The sequence below is a fragment of the Arachis hypogaea genome, chromosome 1, assembly GCF_003086295.3.
Source record: "Arachis hypogaea cultivar Tifrunner chromosome 1, arahy.Tifrunner.gnm2.J5K5, whole genome shotgun sequence".
Lineage (NCBI taxonomy): Eukaryota > Viridiplantae > Streptophyta > Magnoliopsida > Fabales > Fabaceae > Arachis > Arachis hypogaea.
In genome coordinates this window covers 77213043-77234100 of record NC_092036.1, presented here as the reverse complement: position 1 = coordinate 77234100, position 21058 = coordinate 77213043, and the positions used below count along the sequence as shown (strand labels likewise).

The 21058-nt window shown below is 39.2% G+C and overlaps 1 protein-coding gene across 2 annotated transcripts; it reads right to left on the bottom strand.

The window, feature by feature from the left end:
* Window positions 1-169: 169 nt before the first annotated feature.
* Window positions 170-4011, bottom strand: LOC112695138 (transcription factor BHLH094). 2 transcript variants are annotated; one of them, XM_025747360.3, is made up of 6 exons: window positions 3498-4011; window positions 3055-3303; window positions 2815-2880; window positions 2643-2711; window positions 2459-2536; window positions 170-584 (listed from the first exon to the last, which is right to left on the bottom strand). In XM_025747360.3, the coding sequence occupies exons 1-6, from the start codon at window positions 3666-3668 to the stop codon at window positions 450-452; spliced, it is 768 nt and encodes a 255-aa protein (XP_025603145.1). In that variant the 5' UTR covers window positions 3669-4011; the 3' UTR covers window positions 170-449. The 2 variants fall into 2 exon arrangements, with proteins under 2 accessions (XP_025603145.1, XP_072055058.1); XM_072198957.1 differs by having other exon boundaries at window positions 170-578; window positions 3498-3791.
* Window positions 4012-21058: the final 17047 nt, after the last annotated feature.

The following is a 21058-nucleotide window of genomic DNA, read 5'->3' as shown; positions in this document are numbered from 1 at the left end:
TAGTCATTTCTTTCTTTTATTAAAAAAAAACAATTCCTTAATTAGTTTTATATTAATTGCTATCAATAATTCAATATTCTCCATGCTTACAAATATAATTAAATAACTATAAAACAATGGAAAAACGGCTGCCTGCTAATGCATCCTAAACTCCTGAAGGAGCAAAAAAGAAGAGAAGTTTTTTTTTTTTTTTGATAGAAAATAAGAAGAGAAGTTACTCTCATTCACATCAGATTATTTGAGACAACAATACACACTTAAAGATTATTTGAGTTGCCTATCAGATGTTGCACATGAAGATTAGATACACTTCCTACAAAAGACATCATACTATGAGAATGGACGTACAGACCTACGGCACTCTGCACCAATTGACTGGGTTGTTAAATGGATAAAAGGAAAACCAACCACACTATTTGATCTCTCATTCCCAATGAATCTCCTTTAAATTATGCCACTCTATCGAAATCACCTCCTAATTGCATATGCAGCCATCCAGATTGTGATCCCTGTGCATACCCCCTGGTTGCTTGTGATCCGAATATCATTCCGGCAATATCAAATGGCTGATTACCAACCTGAACCTGTAGAATAGCTTATTAAAATCACAATATTGTGAACATAAACAGTCCTAACAAGAAAGGGTGTAGATAAATGTTCTAGGTCTAGAGAACAAACACAAAGTGAAGAAGATGATGTCCTAATTGAGAATCTCTATCTTTGAGAACCCTGCAAATTTTCAAGATGGTCGGAGGGCTCATTGATATAGCACTAGGATTTGTTTAGCTAAGTCATCCCATGACTCAAATAAGTCACTTTGCACCTAAAAGTATGTTCAAGTTATTACTAAAAAGAGGAAATACAAGGAAAATTCAACACATACACAGCCAGCAGCCCAACATACATAAATATTAATTATAATTATAATAATAACAATAATAATTAATAAAACCAAAAGGAAAAAGAATGATATTGAGAATCTGTTAGGGAGTTGGGTATTCTGAAGTGCCAAAAGTCCCACAACCGTATGGGAAGCTTAAGGTTCTATTTAAAGAGAATGGTTCTTTCTCTTAATAGCTAGCTTTTAAGATAAGGTTTCCCACTAGGTATTTAAAAGGATCTCAATACAGACACATGCGAACACAAATTGGGACCATTTCAAACAATCAAATGGTCCAACTAAGTTTTTTTACTCAGCTAATAATGAAAATATTGCTGCTTTGAGGTTCCTTTTTGTGTTTTAAAGAGGAAAAAAAAATTCTTCCATACATGAGAAGCCCAGTAATTGTTACTAAGAGCAACATACTGAAATGCCTCCTTTTAGGCTTTAGCTTTTATTGAGTCTCTGGTGTGGGAGTTGCAAATTAAGTTCAGGGAGGCTTTCCACTTCTCCATCATGTTAAAGCTCATATTCCTATGAAAATTCTATCAGCCCCATTAAATCAGCATTGCTTTCCACTTCAAATGTTTAAGTTCATATTTCTATAAAATCCTATCAGCCACATGCATACAAGTGATAATATAACTACATAGGCTGTACGATAAGGTTAAGGATTGAAAAATATGAGAAACTCTACACAAAACCGCAAACTAGATATAAATGTTTTACCAAGATATACATATATACATGAACAGAATTACAAATACATGGGATGTCAAACGTAAACTCTTGGAATGCGGCTCTCCTGAATAATAATATTGCAAATTTAGAAGGGAAAAAAAATGTCTTCATCAAAACTAAATCAATTAGTATTAATCAAAATTAATAGCACAGCAAGGGTGAGGCTGCCACAGTTCAACAATTAAACATGGAATCAGTCCCTTGACTAGTTAAGTAACTGGTTTAACCATGTTTACATGGAATCAATCTGCATAACAATTAACTTGATCAGATGAATCTGGATCCACAGATTCACAAACAATCTAGCTTGTTCTTTTGTTAAGCCCCTTTTAATTCATATTTAGGCAACAAAGAAAGGTTTGCAAGGTCCTGAAGATTTCCACAAACCATTCAAACCAGACATTCAAAATATTGGTGTCATATTTATCAAGCAATCCTGCATCCCAGTTTTCTTCCTTTCCAAAATTTTCTTATTCATTTTCATTGGTTCAAAAATGGGTTCGCCCATGTTTTCTCAATTTCATCAACCTTATTAGCTTGTTTATTATTATTTTCGGACAATATCAACTGTGTGCATTCTATTGTATTCTTGTTTCCTTATCTTAGTTATCTATGTATAAAACATCTAGTTTGTTAGCCTGTTAGTAGTTACACAGTAACACACCTCCTTTATTGACCCCTTACTTGCAAGCTCTGACTTTCGTCAATTAAGATTAGTCTTCTACAAAATTAATCATTTTGGTTTAAGAATGTCATAGTATATAGAACTTTATATTGAATTTTGCTTAAACATTTATCTAAGCCATGCGGATTAAGGGAAAAAAATGATGGCCTTACGTCTTTTGAAGGAAAACATTCAACAACAGAATTCATGTTCAATCTTGAATTAACTGCTTCAAGCTTCATTGAAAGGAACTGCAAAAATCAAGATATATTTCTCAGAATTAAATTCATTGGTACAAACGAAAGATAATATCAATGGGTAGTGCTCCATCATGACAGACGAAACAAAGAGATCTACCTCAACCTGACGCTGCAGCGACTGTATGTAATTGATTATCTCATCTAACACAAGTGCTTTGCCAATTACCTGAACGAAACAAAACAGAACAAAGATAAATATTCAATTAAATCAAAATCTAAATTATATAGCAACAATAATATATCACTGATCCAACAGATAAGATTAGTACCTTGTTACATCCAGGGACTAAATCTTGAAGAATTTTCATCCTCTCACTAATCTTTTCTCTCCTGGCCTGCAGAAAACTTGTTATCATAAGCAATATGCTCCTTAACAAGTAACAAACATAAACAAACATACATATATATATAAAAGGAGAAAAAAAGAATTCGAATACTTCTCATACAAGCAAAGCTCATTTAGAAACAGAGGAAAGAAAGTTCGAAAAGTGAGAAAAAAAAATATATACTCTCTCAGCGAGACTGTGGCTATCGGTAGCCTGGCCTCTCCTGGCTCTCACATGGATGTAGTCTTGTTTAGGCGGTTGCTCACAAGAAGGCTTAGCAGCGCCGCCGCCGCCGCCGCCACCACCACCTTGCCGAGCTAACTTGTTACCGGCAACTAAACTGGCACCTACCTCGGCTTTTGAATCGCCAGCACGGTTTTCCTCCTGGAAGGATCCTTCCAGTTTCCTATGCTTATTGCCATACGAATCATTCTGCTCCAAACCAGAACACGAAATTCAGTTTCCAAAACAGAGTGAGTAAGTAAGCAAGCAATCAATTAGTTAGCTCAGCTGGTAAGAATAGTTTGTTGTTAACTGTAACTAACTAACTAACTAACTATAATCCAGCTCAGCATAACAATAACTGCAAATAGCATACAGTTACATATGAAAGAGAGAAGGCAAACCAAGTGATTGGCGGTGGCGGTGGTGGTGGAGGAGGAGGGGGATGATTCCTTCCTCTTATGGTTGTGGATGGGAGTGAAGGTGGTTGCGGTGGCGGGCCAAATCTCAGAGAGAGAGTAAGAGGAAGGGTTGGCGGAGGAGAATGTGGACTCGTTGATGACAGGACCTTCCATTGTTATTATTATTACAATTATTTCAATTCTAACGATTTCTTGTTTCTCATTCAAGTGTTTAGGAATAATATAATAATTAGAATTATGAATGAATACTTGAAGAGACTGAATGAGGGAGTGTTGGTGGTTGCTACTAAGTAATTTATTGATTTTGAGCGAGTTAGTGAAAGAGCGGGGATGACGGTGACGGTAACGGTGACGGTAACGGTGACGGTGACGGTGACGGTCAAGGACACGGACAAGGACAGGCGAACAGAGAGATTTTTTTTTTTTTTTGTGGGAGGTGCTGTTATAGTGTTATTTGTTCAGGTTCAAGATCACAGTGATGAGTGAACACTGAACACCCGTCAAAAATAAAAAGAGAAAAAGAAATTAAAAAGGTTGAAGATCACAGCGAAGGAGAAACACAGACAAGCCTCTGTGGCGTACTGCGCCCCCTGCTTCTCTTGTCATTCCGTCGTCCGTTATATTTTATGATCCCTTCCCTTCTCAGCTTCTTCTGCATACTTTTAAAATAAATTATTATTTTTATTCATAAAAATTTTTAAAAAAATCATAAACTTATTTATTATTAAATATAATTTTTAATTATGAATAGTTAAAATGTTAAAATTTTATTTTATATGAAATTAGTGTTATTTTTGTAACAAATGTTATTTTCATAAAATATAAAATTTATTTTATTTAGTTATGAATTATGGATTAAAACAAAACAATAGTTATTTATCTTTTATTTATTTTTTGGAAGAACAAAAGTTTAGGTACGCAGGCTGTACTTGATTCTCTTACTAGTATTAGCTATTAGGACATTTTTTCTTAGACAACAAGAAAAGGTTAAAGTAATTGATTTACCAGAAAATTATTTTTCTTCCCTTTTAACAAACTAAAGATAGATAAATAGAAAAAATTTAACAAACTATTAACTAGAAATTAAATATTTTTCTAAAATTTAAACTCCAATTATTTGTTTAAAAGTTGAGCTTACTTTCTGTTCCGGGGCTTACCTAGAACCGGACGGTGGTTGGTCTTGTTTGGTGAGGCCCAAGCGTTGGAGGAGTGTGGTCTCCGACTTGGTTTACGTCTGTGAGCTGCCTCCGAGTTGTGTATGTGAAAAATGGGGGGTGGTACCTGCAAAGACACTCCGATGCCTAAGTTAGCGTGGGGTTAAGCAGGTTTAGAATGTATTGGAACTTAGAGATACCTGAGGAATGTCAGTGTATTTATAATGGTGAACCAATAACCACCGTTGGAGTAGTGCCACTTTTTTAGGGTGTTAACCGTCCCTTTATCTTGGGGAGGTTAAGATATGGATACTAGAAGTGGTTAGAGAGATTTTAGGGGCAGTTATCCATCTGAATGAGTGCTTATCTGCCAGCTAACCCTCGTTCCCGACTTCTTTAGAACAGGTCGTGGCGAGTGCCGACTTCGTAAGACGAAGGTCGGTGCCGGGTGAGGCTCAGTCCGTGGGATTAGGCCTTTTGTTTGGACCTGGGCCTTTACTATTGGGCCAGGGTATGAACAGTGCCCCTACTCGAGCCCAATTTTCTTTTCAAGATTTGGGTTCGAGTATTCTATTCGGGGTCATAGCCGACTTGTTGGAGGACTGACGTGATGGTCTGAAACCGACGCGACTCTTCGTGACCTTTTGGTTCTGACAGTTACGTCTAATCAAACGTCGCGTTCATTAGGGATGTGCGTAGGGATTGATGGTCTTGGTAACGGTGCATTCTCATTAATGACTGCCCCGCTTTTACCATTGTGCCCCTAGCATGTTTATAAATACTTTCCCTCTCTTTCGTTGCTTCGTTTCTGCGATTTTCAAATTTCTTCTTCATTTGTTCGTGCTGCATTCTTGTGTTCGAAGGCCTTTACTTCCCCCAATCCTGATTTTCAGATAAAGGTTGGTTTTTTCTTCTTCTGTAACATGCTTTCTATTTGTATGCCTTTATTTTGTAAATAGATAGGTTGGTTGGTAGATTTCTGTTTGGTTCCGTATTCCCTCCCTTTAGAGACCGTGCTTTTTTTTTATTTTTCTTTTCTTTTTCCCTTGTAGGTTTTTGTCACCTTTTAAGAAAAGAAATGTCTTCCGTAGATATCCTTTCCCAGTGGGTTGATGTTACAGTCTTAGGGGAGGAACCTTCGGTCGATACTGAATTTATCACCCACCTTCGTACTCGCCACAGAATTTGTACTTCTGAGGTGGATGAGCAGAAGTATGAGTTGGTAGTCCCGGGCCCAGAAGACCGGGTTTGCTTTAGGAGGGCCAATGAAGCGGCCCCTCATTTTTTCTTTATGTATGAGTGTATGATCACCCGTTTGGGTGTTTTTCTTCCTTTTTCAAATTTTGAGATGTCTGTGTTGCGTCACTGCCGAGTTGCCCCTACTCAGCTTCACCCTAACTCTTGGGGTTTTTTGAAAATTTATCAATTTATCAGCCAGGCTTTGGAGTTCCCGACCTCTCTGAAGATTTTTTTCTATCTTTTTCATATGACCAAACCCTTTAGTGGGCTAAATAATAAGCAACAGTGGGTGTCTTTCCGAGCCATACAAGGTCGGAGAGTTTTCACCCTTTTTGACGAATCCTTCCATGACTTTAAAAATTATTTTTTCAAAGTTCAAGCTGTAGAGGGTCACCACCCCTTTTTCTTGGACGAGAGTTCTTCTCCTCGCTTTCCCCTGTATTGGTTGGAGGCCTCCCCCTGTGAGAAATATGGTCTGGACGACCTAGACGAAGTGGAGGCGGCCGTCGTGGGGTTCTTCCGAGAAGTGTGGGGGAGGGCCCCGTATCTGGACACTAAGAAATTCCTCCAAGGGTCTCCAACTTTTATCCAGATGCAACTAGGTAGCTTTTGTTTTTCTAATTTGCTTCCAACTCGTGATTTCTTGTACCGACTTGTTTGACTTTTAGTTACTTACTTGTTTTTGCAGAGATGGCGAAGAAGAACGCTCAGGAATCTTACCAGAGAGTCCAGGAGGCCAAGGCAAGGTCTCGAGCCAGGACTGGTGGCACCAAGGCGATTATCTCTCCTCCTCCTCCTCCTCTCCGGAATACGGGGACTCCTTCTCAGCCCATTGTGATTTCTTCTTCAGTTTCATCTCGGCCGCTCCTCTCCGCCCGACCTCTTCCTGAGCCAGAGAAGAAGAAGCGCAAGACTTTAGAGTCTGGCTCTTCTTTTGAAGGTGAGGTTAAAGCGGATGCTCTTGCATTCGTCCGAAAGTATATCTACCCCCATACTCGTATAAGTATGGATGATGTTTCTGTTCGGAACCACCTTACCACTCTGGCTGAGGAGAGTCTCAGGGCGGCGGGTGTTTGTGGTAAACTCTTAGATATTTTTTAGAAGACTCCTCTTAGCTCTTTGGGTTTAACCTCGAAGGTTGAAGAGCTGGAAGGAAGGCTTCTTATATATCAAGAGCATGAGAGGGAGTTGAAGGAGGAAGTCGCCAAGCTGAGGGAGGAGAGAGATAGCCTTCGGGAGAAGGAGAGTAAGTTGCAAGCCCAATGCAACATGGAGGTGGGCTTGAGGAAAACAGCACAGGAGAGTTATCAAAGTTTATTTGAAGATCTTGTGTTTGTGAGGAAGGATCTGCTGAATTCTCGGAATGCATATGCCGAGTTGGAGGACTCAATTGCTGACGGGGTCGAGGAGGCTTGGAGGATTTTTAAGGAGCAAGTCGGAGTCATCGCTCCTGACTTGGATCTTTCTCCTTTGGATCCTGACAAAGTCGTTATCGACGGTGCCATAGTGGATCCCCCTGCTCCCGTGATCGTTTCCGAGTCAGAATTGAAGACTCGGGGGCAGAGGATCATTGAGTCCCTTCCTCGCCCAAAAGAGGTTCTGAGCTCTTCCGTAGTTCCTCCGACTTCCTCTTCATCTCCTATGGATGCCTCTCTCCCTGGTCCTGATGCTGCTCCTACTACTCCTTCTGGTGGTGATCCATCTACTCCTCTGAAAAAATGATTTTGTTGGCTATATGGGGGCCCGGCATGTGGGTCCCCTCTTTTTTTTAAACTCTTTTATTTGTTGTTTGTTGGTGGTTTACTGAACAATTTTCTTTTTGGCCTTTTAAGGCTGTAAACAAAACATTTTATAATACCCTTTTTTAATAAGGGTTTTAAGTTAACAAAAAGTACCCTTTTTTGGATAAGGGTTTAAGTTACCTTATGCGTGCGTACTTTTTTGGTTTTGATTTTCGGAAGTTCCCTTGATCTTTTCTGAAAGCTCTTGGCTTGTTTGTCTTTTTAAGCCTTTTTGTTTTCAAGGTTTTCTTTAGGACAACTTTTAAGCTTTTCTCCTAGGTTTTTTGATCTCTTTTTGGTTATTCCTTGCACTCAACTTTGTTTTATTGAGCTCTTATGACTTAGGCTACTTTTGTGATTCGTTTTTGTTTTACTCGGTTTCTCATTTCGATTTATGAGTTGGTATGTTTCTGAGTTTATCACGATCAACTTCTATAACCTCTTTACACCGACTTGTACCTCGTCGTTTTATCCTGACGACCATCTAGGTCGGTTCATGGGATTTTCACGTTTTGTCGAGCTTAAGTTGGCGCGTTTCGTCAAAAGAAAGAGAAAACAGAAAGGAATTTATAAGAGATATTTGTAAAATGAAAAGATCTTTATTTATTGGGGAGGTACTTTATTGCTACTAAGGGTTTTTGCCAATCTATTTCTCTTAGCCCCTACTATGATGCCTCGTTAAAAACCCTTCTTCAGAAAAAACCCTTTGATTTTGGGAAAAATCATGAAGTTGGGAAAAGAGTACACTAGGGAGTAGAGTTCGCTTTTAACTGTAGTACCTTTTCATATTACAAGCATGCCACGACCTCGGTAACTCGGTGCCGTTCAAGTCGGTCACTTTATAATAACCTTTTCCTAAGGCCTCATTGACTTTGTATGGTACCTTCCAATTAGCAGCGAGTTTTCCTTCCCCCGATTTGTTGACTCCAATGTCGTTTCTGATCAAGATTAAGTCATTTGTGGAGAATGTTCTTCGAATGACTTTTTTGTTGTATCTTCTAGTCATCCTTTGCTTCAACGCTGCTTCTCTTATCTGGGCTTGCTCTCGAACTTCGGGGAGTAGGTCGAGCTCCTCTTTGTGCCCCTGTATGTTCCCGATCTCGTCATGGAGAGTCACCCTTGGGCTTTGTTCATTGATTTCTATTGGTATCATGGCTTCTACGCCATAGACTAGTCGGAAGGGCGTTTCTCCAGTGGCGGATTGGGGGGTTGTCCTGTAAGCCCATAGCACTTGCGGGAGCTCCTCAGCCCAGGCTCCTTTTGCATCTTGTAATCTTTTCTTCAGTCCTGCCAGTATGATTTTGTTGGCTGCCTCGACTTGTCCATTGGCTTGCGGATGTTCTACCAAGGTGAACTGGTGTTTGATTTTCATACTGGCTACTAGGCTTCTAAAGGTAGAGTCGGTGAACTGGGTTCTATTATCTGTAGTAATGGAATAAGGTATCCCATATCTTGTGATGATATTTTTGTAGAGGAACCTCCGACTTCTTTGAGCGGTGATGGTGGCTAATGGTTCTGCTTCTATCCACTTTGTGAAGTAATCTATTCCCATGATCAGGTATTTGACTTGTCCTGGCGCTTGGGGAAAAGGACCTAACAAATCCATTCCCCATTTTGCAAAGGGCCATGGAGAAGTGATACTGATGAGCTCTTCCGGGGGAGCCACATGGAAATTTAAATGCATCTGACATGGTTGACACTTTTTCACAAATTCTGTAGCATCTTTCTGCAAGGTCGGCCAGTAGAATCCAGCTCGGATCACTTTCCTGGCTAGTGACCTTGCTCCGAGATGATTTTTGCAGATCCCACTGTGAACTTCCTCTAACACCTTGGTGGTTCTTGAGGTCGGTACACACTTTAACAATGGTGTTGATATCCCCCTTCTGTAGAGAATATTTCTCACCAAAGTGTAATGTTGTGCTTCCCTCCGGATTTTCTTGGCCTCTTTTTCCTCTTTGGGAAGGATGTCGAATTTCATGTATTCGACCAAGGGGTTCATCCATCCGAGGTTTGAACCGGCTACCTCAAGGACCTCTTGTTTGTCTTCTTTTTTTACCACGGAGGGTTCCTGGAGAGTTTCCTGGATCAGGCTTCTGTTATTCCCTCCTGGCTTGGTACTTGCTAGCTTGGATAGGGCGTCTGCTCTGATATTCAGATCCCGAGTTATGTGTTTGACCTCGGTTTCTGCAAAGCGTCCAAGGTGTTCCAGAGTTTTTTCCAAGTACCTCTTCATATTTGGGTCCTTTGCCTGATACTCTCCACTTATCTGGGAGGTCACCACTTGTGAGTCGTTGTATATCATCACCTTTGTAGCACCGACTTCCTCTGCCAGCTTCAATCCAGCAATCAGGGCTTCATATTCGGCCTGATTATTTGAAGCTGGGAATTCAAATTTGAGGGAAATCTCTATTTGGGTTCCTCTTTTATCCACCAATATTTTGCCTGCACCGCTTCCTGTTTTATTTGAGGATCCATCTATATAGAGTTTTCATGTAGTCGGCTTTTCCTCTTGATCTCCTGCGTATTCTGCGATGAAGTCGGTGAGGCACTGGGCTTTAATCGCCGTCCGAGTTTCATACCTCAAGTCGAACTCGGAGAGCTCTATTGCCCATTGAACCATTCTCCCTGCGACATCCGTTTTTTGGAGGATTTGCTTCATGGGTTGGTTCGTGCGAACTCTTACTGTATGAGCTTGAAAGTAAGGTCGTAGCCTTCGTGAGGCTACTACTAAGGAGTAGGCAAACTTCTCTAGTTTGTGGTATCTTAGCTCGGGTCCTTGTAGAACTTTGCTGATGAAATACACTGGATGCTGGCCGACCTCATCTTCTCTTATCAGGGCTGACGCGACAGCCTTGTCTGCTACAGATAAATATAGGACGATGTCTTCTCCAGCTACAGGTCGGGTCAGAATCGGAGGTCGGCTCAAGAATCTATTGAACTCCTGAAATGCCTCCTCGCATTCAGGAGTCCATTCGAATTGACATCCCTTTCTCAATAAGGAGAACAGTGGAAGGGATTTTAGTGCTGATCCTGCCAAGAATCTGGAGAGGACTGCGAGTTGGCCATTTAGCTGCTGGACCTTTCTTAAACAGGTCAGGCTTTTCGTTTCCAGGATAGCTCTACATTTATCGGGATTGACTTCAATCCCTCTTTGTGTCAGCATGAACCCTAGAAATTTTCCCGCCTCTACCGCAAAGGCATACTTTGCGGGATTTAGTCTCATCCCGTGTAACCTTATGGTGTCAAAGACTCGCGAGAGGTCTAACAAGAGGTCGACCTCTTTCTTGGTTTTCACCAGCATGTCGTCGACGTATACTTCCATTAGGCTCCCAAGGTGGGGAGCAAACACTTTGTTCATCAGCCTTTGGTATGTGGCCCCTGCATTTTTTAATCCAAATGGCATGACCACATAGCAAAAATTTGCTTTGGGCGTGATGAAGGATGTCTTTTCCTAGTCTGGCTCATACATCGGGATTTGGTTATACCCCGAGTAGGCGTCCATGAACGACAAGTATTGATACCCCGAGCTGGAGTCTACTAGGGTATCAATACTTGGTAGTGGATAAGGGTCCTTAGGACAGACCTTATTTAAGTCGGTATAGTCGACACACATTCTCCATTTGCCATTTTGTTTTTTGACTAGCACTACATTGGCTAGCCATGTTGGGTACTTGACTTCTCTGATGAAGCCGGCTTTTAGGAGCGCCTGTACTTGTTCTTCTACTACTAGGGCTCGTTCTGGGCCGAGCTTGCGCCTTCTTTGTTGCATGGGTCGGGACCCCGGGTAGACCGAGAGTTTGTGGGACATGAGCTCGGGGTCTATCCCGGGCATGTCGGAGGCCTTCCAGGCAAAGAGATCGGAGTTGTCTCTTAGAAGCTTAGTCAACCCTTGTTTTAGGGTTTCCCCTAGGTTGGCTCCTATGTGAGTATTTTTTCCTTCCTCTTTGCCTACCTGTATCTCCTCGGTTTTTTCTCCCGGCTGTGGTCGCAGCTCTTCTCTAGCCCTTACACCACCGAGTTCTATTGTGTGAATCTATCTGCCTTTTCCTCTCAGGTTTAGGCTCTCATTGTAGCATTTCCTTGCCAATTTCTGATTTCCCCTTACCGTTGCTATCCCCGCTGGGGTCGGGAATTTCATACAAAGGTGGGGAGTGGATACCACCGCTCCGAGTCGATTAAAGGTAGCTCTGCCGATTAAAGCATTATATGCTGACCCTACATCGATGACTACGAAGTCTATACTCAGAGTTTTTGATTTTTCCCCTTTTCCAAAAGTGGTGTGGAGGGGCAAAAATCCCAGTGGCTTTATTGGCGTGTCGTCTAATCCGTATAAGGTGTCGGGGTAAGCTCTTAATTCTTTCTCCTCCAACCCTAGTTTGTCAAAAGCGGGCTTAAAAAGGATGTCCGCTGAGCTTCCTTAGTCTACTAGGGCTCTGTGGAGATGGGCATTTGCTAGGATCATAGTTATTACCACTGGATCATCGTGTCCAGGGATTATTCCTTGCCCATCTTCTTTTGTGAATGAAATGGTAGGGAGGTCGGATGATTCTCCTCCGACCTGGTAGATTTTCTTGAGATGCCTTTTATGAGAGGATTTGGTGAGTCCCCCTCCCGCGAACCCTCCTGAGATCATATGGATATGTCTCTCCGGAGTCTGTGGTGGTGGGTCTCTTCTATCCATATCGTCTCGCTTTCTCTTCCCATGACTGTCCGACCTTTCTGTGAGATATCTGTCAAGCCGACCTTCTCTAGCCAGCTTTTCTATCACATTTTTAAGGTCGTAACAGTCATTTGTGGAGTGACCATATATTTTATGGTACTCGCACTAGTTGCTGCGGCTCCCCTCTTTTTTATTTTTAATGGGTCTGGGAGGTGGCAGCCTTTCGGTATTGCAAATTTCTCTGTATACATCCACTATAGAAACCTTTAGAGGAGTATAAGAGTGATATTTCCTTGGTCTATCGAGGCCGAGTTCTTCCTTTTTCTTGAGCTCCCTCTCCCTCTCTTTTGTTGAGGGAAGGTGTCTGGGTCGCCAACTCGGATCTCTCAGCTTAACATTCTCCTCCATGTTGATGTACCTTTCAGCTCTTTCCTGTACATCACTTAAAGAGATGGGGTATCTTTTGGATATGGACTGTGAGAAGGGACCTTTTCTGAAGCCCATTGACTAACCCCATTATGAATGCCTCGGTGGGCAGGTCTTGGATCTCTAAACATGCTTTGTTGAACCTTTCTATATAGGCTCGTAAGGATTCTCCGACCTCCTGTTTTATTCTAAGGAGGCTTGGCGCATGTTTCACTTTGTCTTTCTGGATAGAGAACCTCATCAAAAACTTCCTTGAGAGGTCTTCAAAACTGGTGACCGACCTCGGAGGGAGGCTGTCGAACCACTTCATCGCTGCTTTCGATAGGTTAGTCGGGAAAGCTTTGCATCGCGTAGCGTCGGAAGCATCAGCCAGGTACATCCGACTTTTGAAATTGCTTAAGTGATGCTTTGGATCCGTGGTTTCGTCATAGAGGTCCATATCGGGGCTTTTGAAGTTCCTTGGAACTTTTGCCCTCATGATGTCCTCGCTGATAGGGTCCTCCCCTCCTATGGGCGGCTCTTCTCGTTCGTCGCGGGAGTTCCGGCCTTTGAGGGAGGATTCCAACTTCAAGGGTTTTCTTTCTAACTCTTTTCATCGTTCCATCTCCTCTTTTAGGTTCTTCTCAGTCTCCCTTTGTCGCTTCCATTCCTGTTCTAACTGTTCCAAGCGACTTTGGTGGACGTGGACTAGTCCCATGAGTTCAGTTGTGTGGAATGGTCCATCTTTCTCTGAGTCGTGCCCTTCTGAAGAATTCGCCTTCGGATTTTTGACTCCGGAGGTACCTTCTCTGTGCTGATCATTGGTTTCCTGGTGAAGGGTCAAGTCTGCGTCATTGTTTCCGGTGTCCAGATTCTCTTGTTCAGAATCTGATTCCACATGACCCTCTTCGGGGGATCTGTCCGCCATCACTGGTTGACCTCTCGGTTCCCCGGCAACGGCGCCAATGTTCCGGGACTTACCTAGAACCGGACGGTGGTTGGGCTTGTTTTGGTGAGGCCCAAGCGTTGGAGGAGTGTGGTCTCCGACTTGGTTTACGTCTGGGAGCTGCCTCCGAGTTGTGTATGTGAAAAAATGGGGGGTGGTACCTGCAAAGAAACTCCGATGCCTAAGCCAGCGTGGGGTTAAGCAGGTTTAGAATGTATTGGAACTTAGAGATACCTGAGGAATGTTAGTGTATTTATAGTGGTGAACCAATAACCACCGTTGGAGTAGTGCCACTTTTTTAGGGTGTTAACCGTCCCTTTATCTTGGGGAGGTTAAGATATGGATACTGGAAGTGGTTAGAGAGATTTTAAGGGCAGTTACCTATCTGAATGAGTGCTTATCTGCCAGCTAACCCTCGTTCCCGACTTTTTTAGAACAGGTCGTGGTGAGTGCCGACTTCGTAAGACGAAGGTCGGTGCCGGGTGAAGCTCAGTCCGTGGGATTAGGCCTTTTGTTTGGACCTGGGCCTTTATTATTGGGCCAGGATATAAAACTTATGAATTATCTGTGGCAGGAATTCTAATATATCGTAGTAATTAAATTTGCACTTATGTGATGAATTGTTGTTTCTTTACCAATGATTTAAAGGATATTTGATTTCTTCTTTTTATTTGTGAGTTTTTGACAAACTCTTCGCTTGGTTTTCTTTTCTTTCTTACGTTTTACTCGCACTTGAAAAAAACAAAATACACATTTATTTTCTTTTAAGTATTTCTTATTGATTTCTAACACAAACAAAATTAATGATGTGCTTTGTCTTTTGAGAATGCGTGTTGGGAGTTGGGACACTATTATGACCGTTGTCTTGGTTTTCACATTGCTTATTATGGCCTTTTTATAGGGAAAAAAATTAGAATTAACTAAAGGTTTATTTACTATGTCGGACTTTATAATTTAATCAAATTTTTAATTAAATTTGTATAACTTTTTTTAATTAAATTTTGTATTATATTAGATTTTATATTAAATTTTTATTATGATAAAAATATTAAAATTAATAAAATATTTTATTAAATTATATAAATATTCAATCAAATATTAAATATATTTATTTTATTTAACTAAATATTTTATTAATTTCAACAATTTTTATTAATAAAGACTTAATTATAAAATCTGGTATGGTATAAAGATTCCATTAAAAAAAAATATAAAGATCTAATTAAAAATTCAGTAAAATATTAGAAACGGATAAAATAATTAAACCTTAACTAAAAGATATTTGCTAAAAGTTAAATTAAAAATTTAAAAAATCATCAAAATTTATTATTTTTAACTATCAGTTAATTATTAATATTTAAAATATAAAATAAAATATATGGTTAGTTTACTATACTAAAGAAACTAAACTAAAAAAAATTAAATTAATAATTAAATAATAATTAAAAATAATAAATTTTAATAGCCTCTTAATATTTTCTTCCTAAGAAGAATAATTTTTATATATTTAGTGTATTTAATATATTAAAAATATATTATAAATATAAAAAAATTATTTTTCAGTGATTTTTTTTTGTTTTCTTAACAAGTCGTAAAAGCATTCATTAACCAAATACAAAAATTTTTAAACCCACAATTGATGTAAATATTAAATATTAAATCTATAGAAAATAATTATATTGGATAATTTGACAACCAAATATGAAGGTCCTTATTAGGAAATTATTACGGAAAAAAGAAAAAGTTCAATAGCTGGATACTTTTAGGCTTAATTTGACTTTAAGTACTTCCTTTATCTCGCTCGTTAATTATTCTTAAAAATAAATCTTCAATTTTGTCTTTTTGGTACACAACAAATTCATCATCATAACAGAAAAACTTATAGAATATGATAAAATACAGACAAGCTCAATTCTTCCGTGTGGATCAACCAACATAGCAAAAAATTGAAAATTTAATCAACTTTAAGATGGTAAGATTTATACATAATAAAAATTATAAATTTAATGATAATTAATTTTATTTTATTACTTTTCAAAATTTCTTTTAGAGATTCTTTTCTCCTCTCATATACATGCCCAAAAAAAAGGTCAACGTATTTTTAAAAGTATAAAAACAAATTACATTAAGTTAAATACATTGAAATTTCTTGTTTACATTTGTTGACATTCCTATAATAAAATGTAAAGTATTATTTTGATCATCAATATTTAGGTCGAATTTTAATTTAATATTTAATATTTTAAGCATTCTATTTCAATTTTTTTTTATAATGACATACTCATTAATCGTTCATGTTATTTGATTCTTGTTTCTTTTATCAAGCTTTATATTCTTTTTAAAAAAATTACTTATGAAGAATCTAAATGAAATAAAACCATTTGCATGTAAATGTTTTTAAAGTATTAAATTTGTGTGCATGTGATCTATAGTTTTTGTGTTGAAAAGTTCATTGTTTGTGTGTTCTGATTCTGTATTTGTATGCTTAAAGGTTCATTACTTGTGTGCCGTGTTTCAATTTTTGTATGCTGAAGTTCATTTTTCGTGCATTGTGGTTCATTATTTCTGTCCTGAGATTCATTGTTTATTTGTTGTGGTTCATTTTTTTGTATTCATTTTTATTGTTTGTGTACTGTAATTCTTTATTTATGTGCTGAGGTTTGTTTATATGCGGTGTTTGATTGTTTATGTATTGTGATTCAGTATGTCCGTGCTGAGGTTGATGAACGGATATTTTATATGTTTTTTGGCATCATTTTCATATAATTTTTATTATGTTTTGTTTAAGTTTTATTACATATTCATAGGTTTTAGTGTTAAATTCATATTTTTGGATTCTACTTTGAATTTGTGTGTTTTATGATGATTTCAGGTATTTTCTGCTTGAAATTGAGGAGTTTTGGAAAAAGCCTGATTCAGAGACAGAGAAAGCACTGCAGATGCTGTCAGGATCTGACCTCCGTGCATTCGAAGGAGCATTTCTGGAGTTATATAAGTCCAAATGGTATGCTATCAACAGCTATGGAAACCTAACATCTAAGGCTTTTTAGAAATATATAATAGATTATGCTTTTCTTTAGAAATGAAGGTACAAAATTGGCATTCAACGCCAGTACTCCACCCTCTTCCTAGTGTTGGACGCCCAAAAGGGAGCAGCTAGCGTCCAACACCCAAACAGGAGTCCCAAACTGGAGTTCAACGCCCATAAGGGAGTCCCAACTCGTGACTTCACTCAAGCTCAGCCCAAACACTCACCAAGTGGGCCCAAAAAGTAGATTTTCGCACTGCATGACTAGTTTATCTTATTTCTGTAATTCTTAGTTATTAGAATAGTATATATAGGAGAAGATCACCCATGTTTAGGATTTTCTTCCTCCCCCCATTTGAACCTTTCATTGCTTTTCTGTAAGCTATGAGTCACTAACCTCCTAGGTTAAGGTTAGGAGCTTTGCTGATTTATATGGATTAATAATATCATTGTTCTATTTCAATCTATGCTTGACTCCATTCTAAGATGTATCTTCGTTTTTTATCCTAATGAATTGGGAGTGTAACTTGACCGTTATCCCTTCTATATGGGTTCTTGCGAGTCCTTGAAGGGATAGTACTGAACAACAAGCTTGATTATACATCTGTTAGACAGCTAATTCCCGACTTCGTTGGGTACTTGGAGACATAAGTGCAGCTGAGCAAGAGAATCCCTGAGACCTGATAAACACCAATTTTGTGGTTTTTCTTGTGCTTATTTTGGGTAATTTTATCAAATTTTCTCACATTTATTCAATGAAGTAGCTTGGTTTTGTAATTCTCCCTAAATTTGTGCTTAAATGGCTAAATTTAATTCACTTTAATTCCATTCAATGCCTTGATATGTTTGCTAAGTGATTTCAGGTTTAGAAGGCAAATATTGGATTGATGGAATGAAGGAAAAGCATGCAAAGTGGGAGAACTCATGAAGAAATGAAGGAATTGCAAAGCTGTCAATCCTGACCTCTTCACACTTAATCGATCATAACTTGAGCTACAAATGTCCAAATTAGGCGGTTCCAGTTGCATTGGAAAGCTAACATCCGAGGATTCAAAATGATATAAAATTTGTCATAGTTTCCTAATGTTGAGTGATGCGTACGCATGCATCACGCGTACGCGTGGGAAGCTGCACGTGACTCACTAAAGGTAACCCCTGGCTAGCGATTTTTGAAGCATTTTGGGCCCAATCCAACTCATTTCTAATGCTATTTCATGTAGAATTCAAGCTTGGGAAAGGGGGGAGCACTTAGTTGTAGAATTGGCATTATGTAATTTAGTTTCTAGAGAGAGAAGCTCCATCTTCTCTCTAGAATTAGGGTTCTAGGCTATTTTGCATCTTAGATCTAAGTCCAATTTCTTGATTTCATCTTGTTTCTTCTACAATTTCTGGTTTCTACACTTTAATTCTCTTATTTTGTGATGTTATATTTACTTTCATGTCTCTTTTATGCTCATGCACTCATGTTGGATTTGGATCTCCTTTAATGAAATTTGATGTTTAATGCCCTTTTATTGTTGATTTGTGTTGTGATTTTACTTTCTTTGCAATTGGTAGTTAGTAGATTTTACTATTTCTTGCACATTTACCATGCTTTCCTTTTATGCCTTCTAAGTGTTTGACAAAATGCTTAGTTGGATGTTAGAGTAGATTTTGAGCATTCTTGGCTTGGAAAGAGTAATTAGGTAATCTTGAGTCATGAATACCCAACTTATATTGGTGATCTAGAATTGTTAGTTAATATGATTTCCATTGACTCTAATATCTCGCTAATTTAATTAGTGAGTTGATTAGGACTTTTGGATTGAGATTAGCTAGTCTTATTAGACTTTCTTCGAGTATGAGGATAACATGATACCTTCCTCCATCGTCGGGGATGACGTAATAAGATAAATTCTTGTTTATCATTGTGAGATGATTGATTAGTCTTGTTTGACGTTCTCCCTATTTGAAGATAACATGATACCCTCTTTCATTTGCCGGGGTTGACTAAATAGGATGAATTAATCATTGTATGACTAGAATAGAAAGCCTACATTCTCAATCTTTACCATGAATGTCTCTCTTTATTAATTGCTTTCTTTAATTGCTCGCTTGATTTAATTTTTTTTGTCATTTAATTTCTTGCCCATTTAATTTCTTGCCCCTTTATCAATCAAACCCCTTATTCCTTCATAGGCAATAATCATTCACTTCATTGCAATTTCTTGTGAGACGACCCGAGGTTTAAATACTTCGGTTAATTTTCATTGGGGTTTGTACTTGTGACAAAACCAAAATTAAATTTGATTCGAGGATTGACTATCGGTTTGGACTATAGTAACAACGGAAATATTTTGTGGAATTCCGAATCGGTGTAAATTCTTGCATCAAATTTATGGTACCGTTGCCGGGGAATTGCAATGGTACTATGTTGTTGGCTATTGTATATATTGTGAATAGTTTGATTTTTGGTTTGTTTGTTAGTTTTTGCTAGTTGTAGGATTTTGCTCTCTTTGTTTTTTATTAATATTTGTTTTTATTTTCTCTTGACACTATAAATTCTCATCCTTTTGGCTATGAGTGTGGTTCTAACTATGTTGTAGGAGATGGAAATTACAATGGTAACATGCATCAAGGAAGGAACAACCAAAGGTGGGAGGAGCCTCAAGCATTTGATCAACCTCCATTAATGTACTATGAGCAAGAACCACTCTAAGATGCATATCAATCTAATGTATGTGATGGTCCTCATTGTGGTTGCAACCACAATCATCATATGCATATGAACCCCCTCCTCAATATAGCCCTTCACCATACTCACAAGCCTCATACCACCATTCACCTCCATATGACCCTAACCCATACCCACCATACCAACCACTATATGAACCATATCTAGAGCCACCACCATTCCAACACCAATACTCCCATGAACCACAAAGTCCATACCTCAAGAATTTCACCAATATGAACCACCTTCCAACTACAATACCCTTCCCTCAAACAATGAACCCTCTCTTCCACCACCGCCTCCCGATGAAGCCCTCATGCTAGAACAAAGAGATCTTAGATCTCGTATCCAAAGGAACCAAGAGGAGATGGAAAAAGAGTTTAAGGAGCTAGAAGCTAAGATGGCTATCATGGTAGAAGCCGTTAGCAACATTTACTCATCCTGCCTAAGCTTGTGCGATCAAGGCACCCCCATTATTGAATGTGGACGGGCAACCAAAGAGCTTAGTGAGGGAGTGAACTTGAAGCTCCAAGGTGAAGAAGAGGAGTTAAAGCAAGAAGTGCAACAAGAGGAGGAAGTAGAGATTATTGAGCAAGAGGAAGTAGTAGATGGAGCCTTAGGATATGTTGAGTACATAGAGGAATCACAAATTAAAGAGCCTTCTTCCATGGAGTTTGAAGTTGTTGTCGAGGAGGAAAGTGCACAACCTTCAAGGCACGATGTGATTAAAGAATTGGAAGAAGTGGGGTGAACACCATGTCCTCCTATCTATGATGATTCCAAATCAACATATGATCCTTTTGAGCTTGAAGAATCCTTTCCCACTATGCTCGGAATTGATGAGGAGGTAGACTTCACTCAATCCCCTATTTATAATTTGAGTGACGGGGAAGAGATTGAGGAGATTGATGAAGAAGAAGGTGAACATGAGGAAGCTTGGCAAGAGGTAGAGCTTGAAGAACCTTGCCAAGTGGTGGAACCCTCTAGAAGAAGATGGATAGAAGTGGAACGTGCGTTATCAAGACCGTTGGGAACGCCTCCACCTAGGTTGTCATCCAATCCTTCATTTGAGTGGGTAAAAATTCTAACTCTTAGCTTTATTATCCCACTTGAATTTGGTTTGCTTGAAATGAATGGCCAACTTAGGGCGCTTTGTGGAATTAAGCACAAGAGGAGGATGTTTAACGGTTGGCGTAGTAAGTCTAGGCTCATTATGGGTGAAGCTTCAAGGAGCAAGGGTTGGTGTAGTTCTCAAATGAATGGGTCTAGGAGGGTAGTTTGGTGTCACCATGAGAATTCATCTTTCGTGCCACCCGGAGGAAATTATCATGATCAATTCAAGGACGGGTGTCAAAACAAAGTATGGGATCCCGGCCTACGAGAGAAGAATCACTTTTGGGAGCCCATGGCTTGTGAGGAACTCCATCAAGGCTTGGAGTTATTAACTTTGGAAGATAGAGCTCATTGGAAGTCCAAGCATTGGTGGATGTTCAAGGATGGATTCAAGCACAAGCCACCTTGATAAAGAGCTCCCCATAAGTCCAACTTAAGGACAATAAACAAAAGTGCTAGGTGGGAGACACCCCCACCATGGTAACATCTTTTCATTTTTTCTCT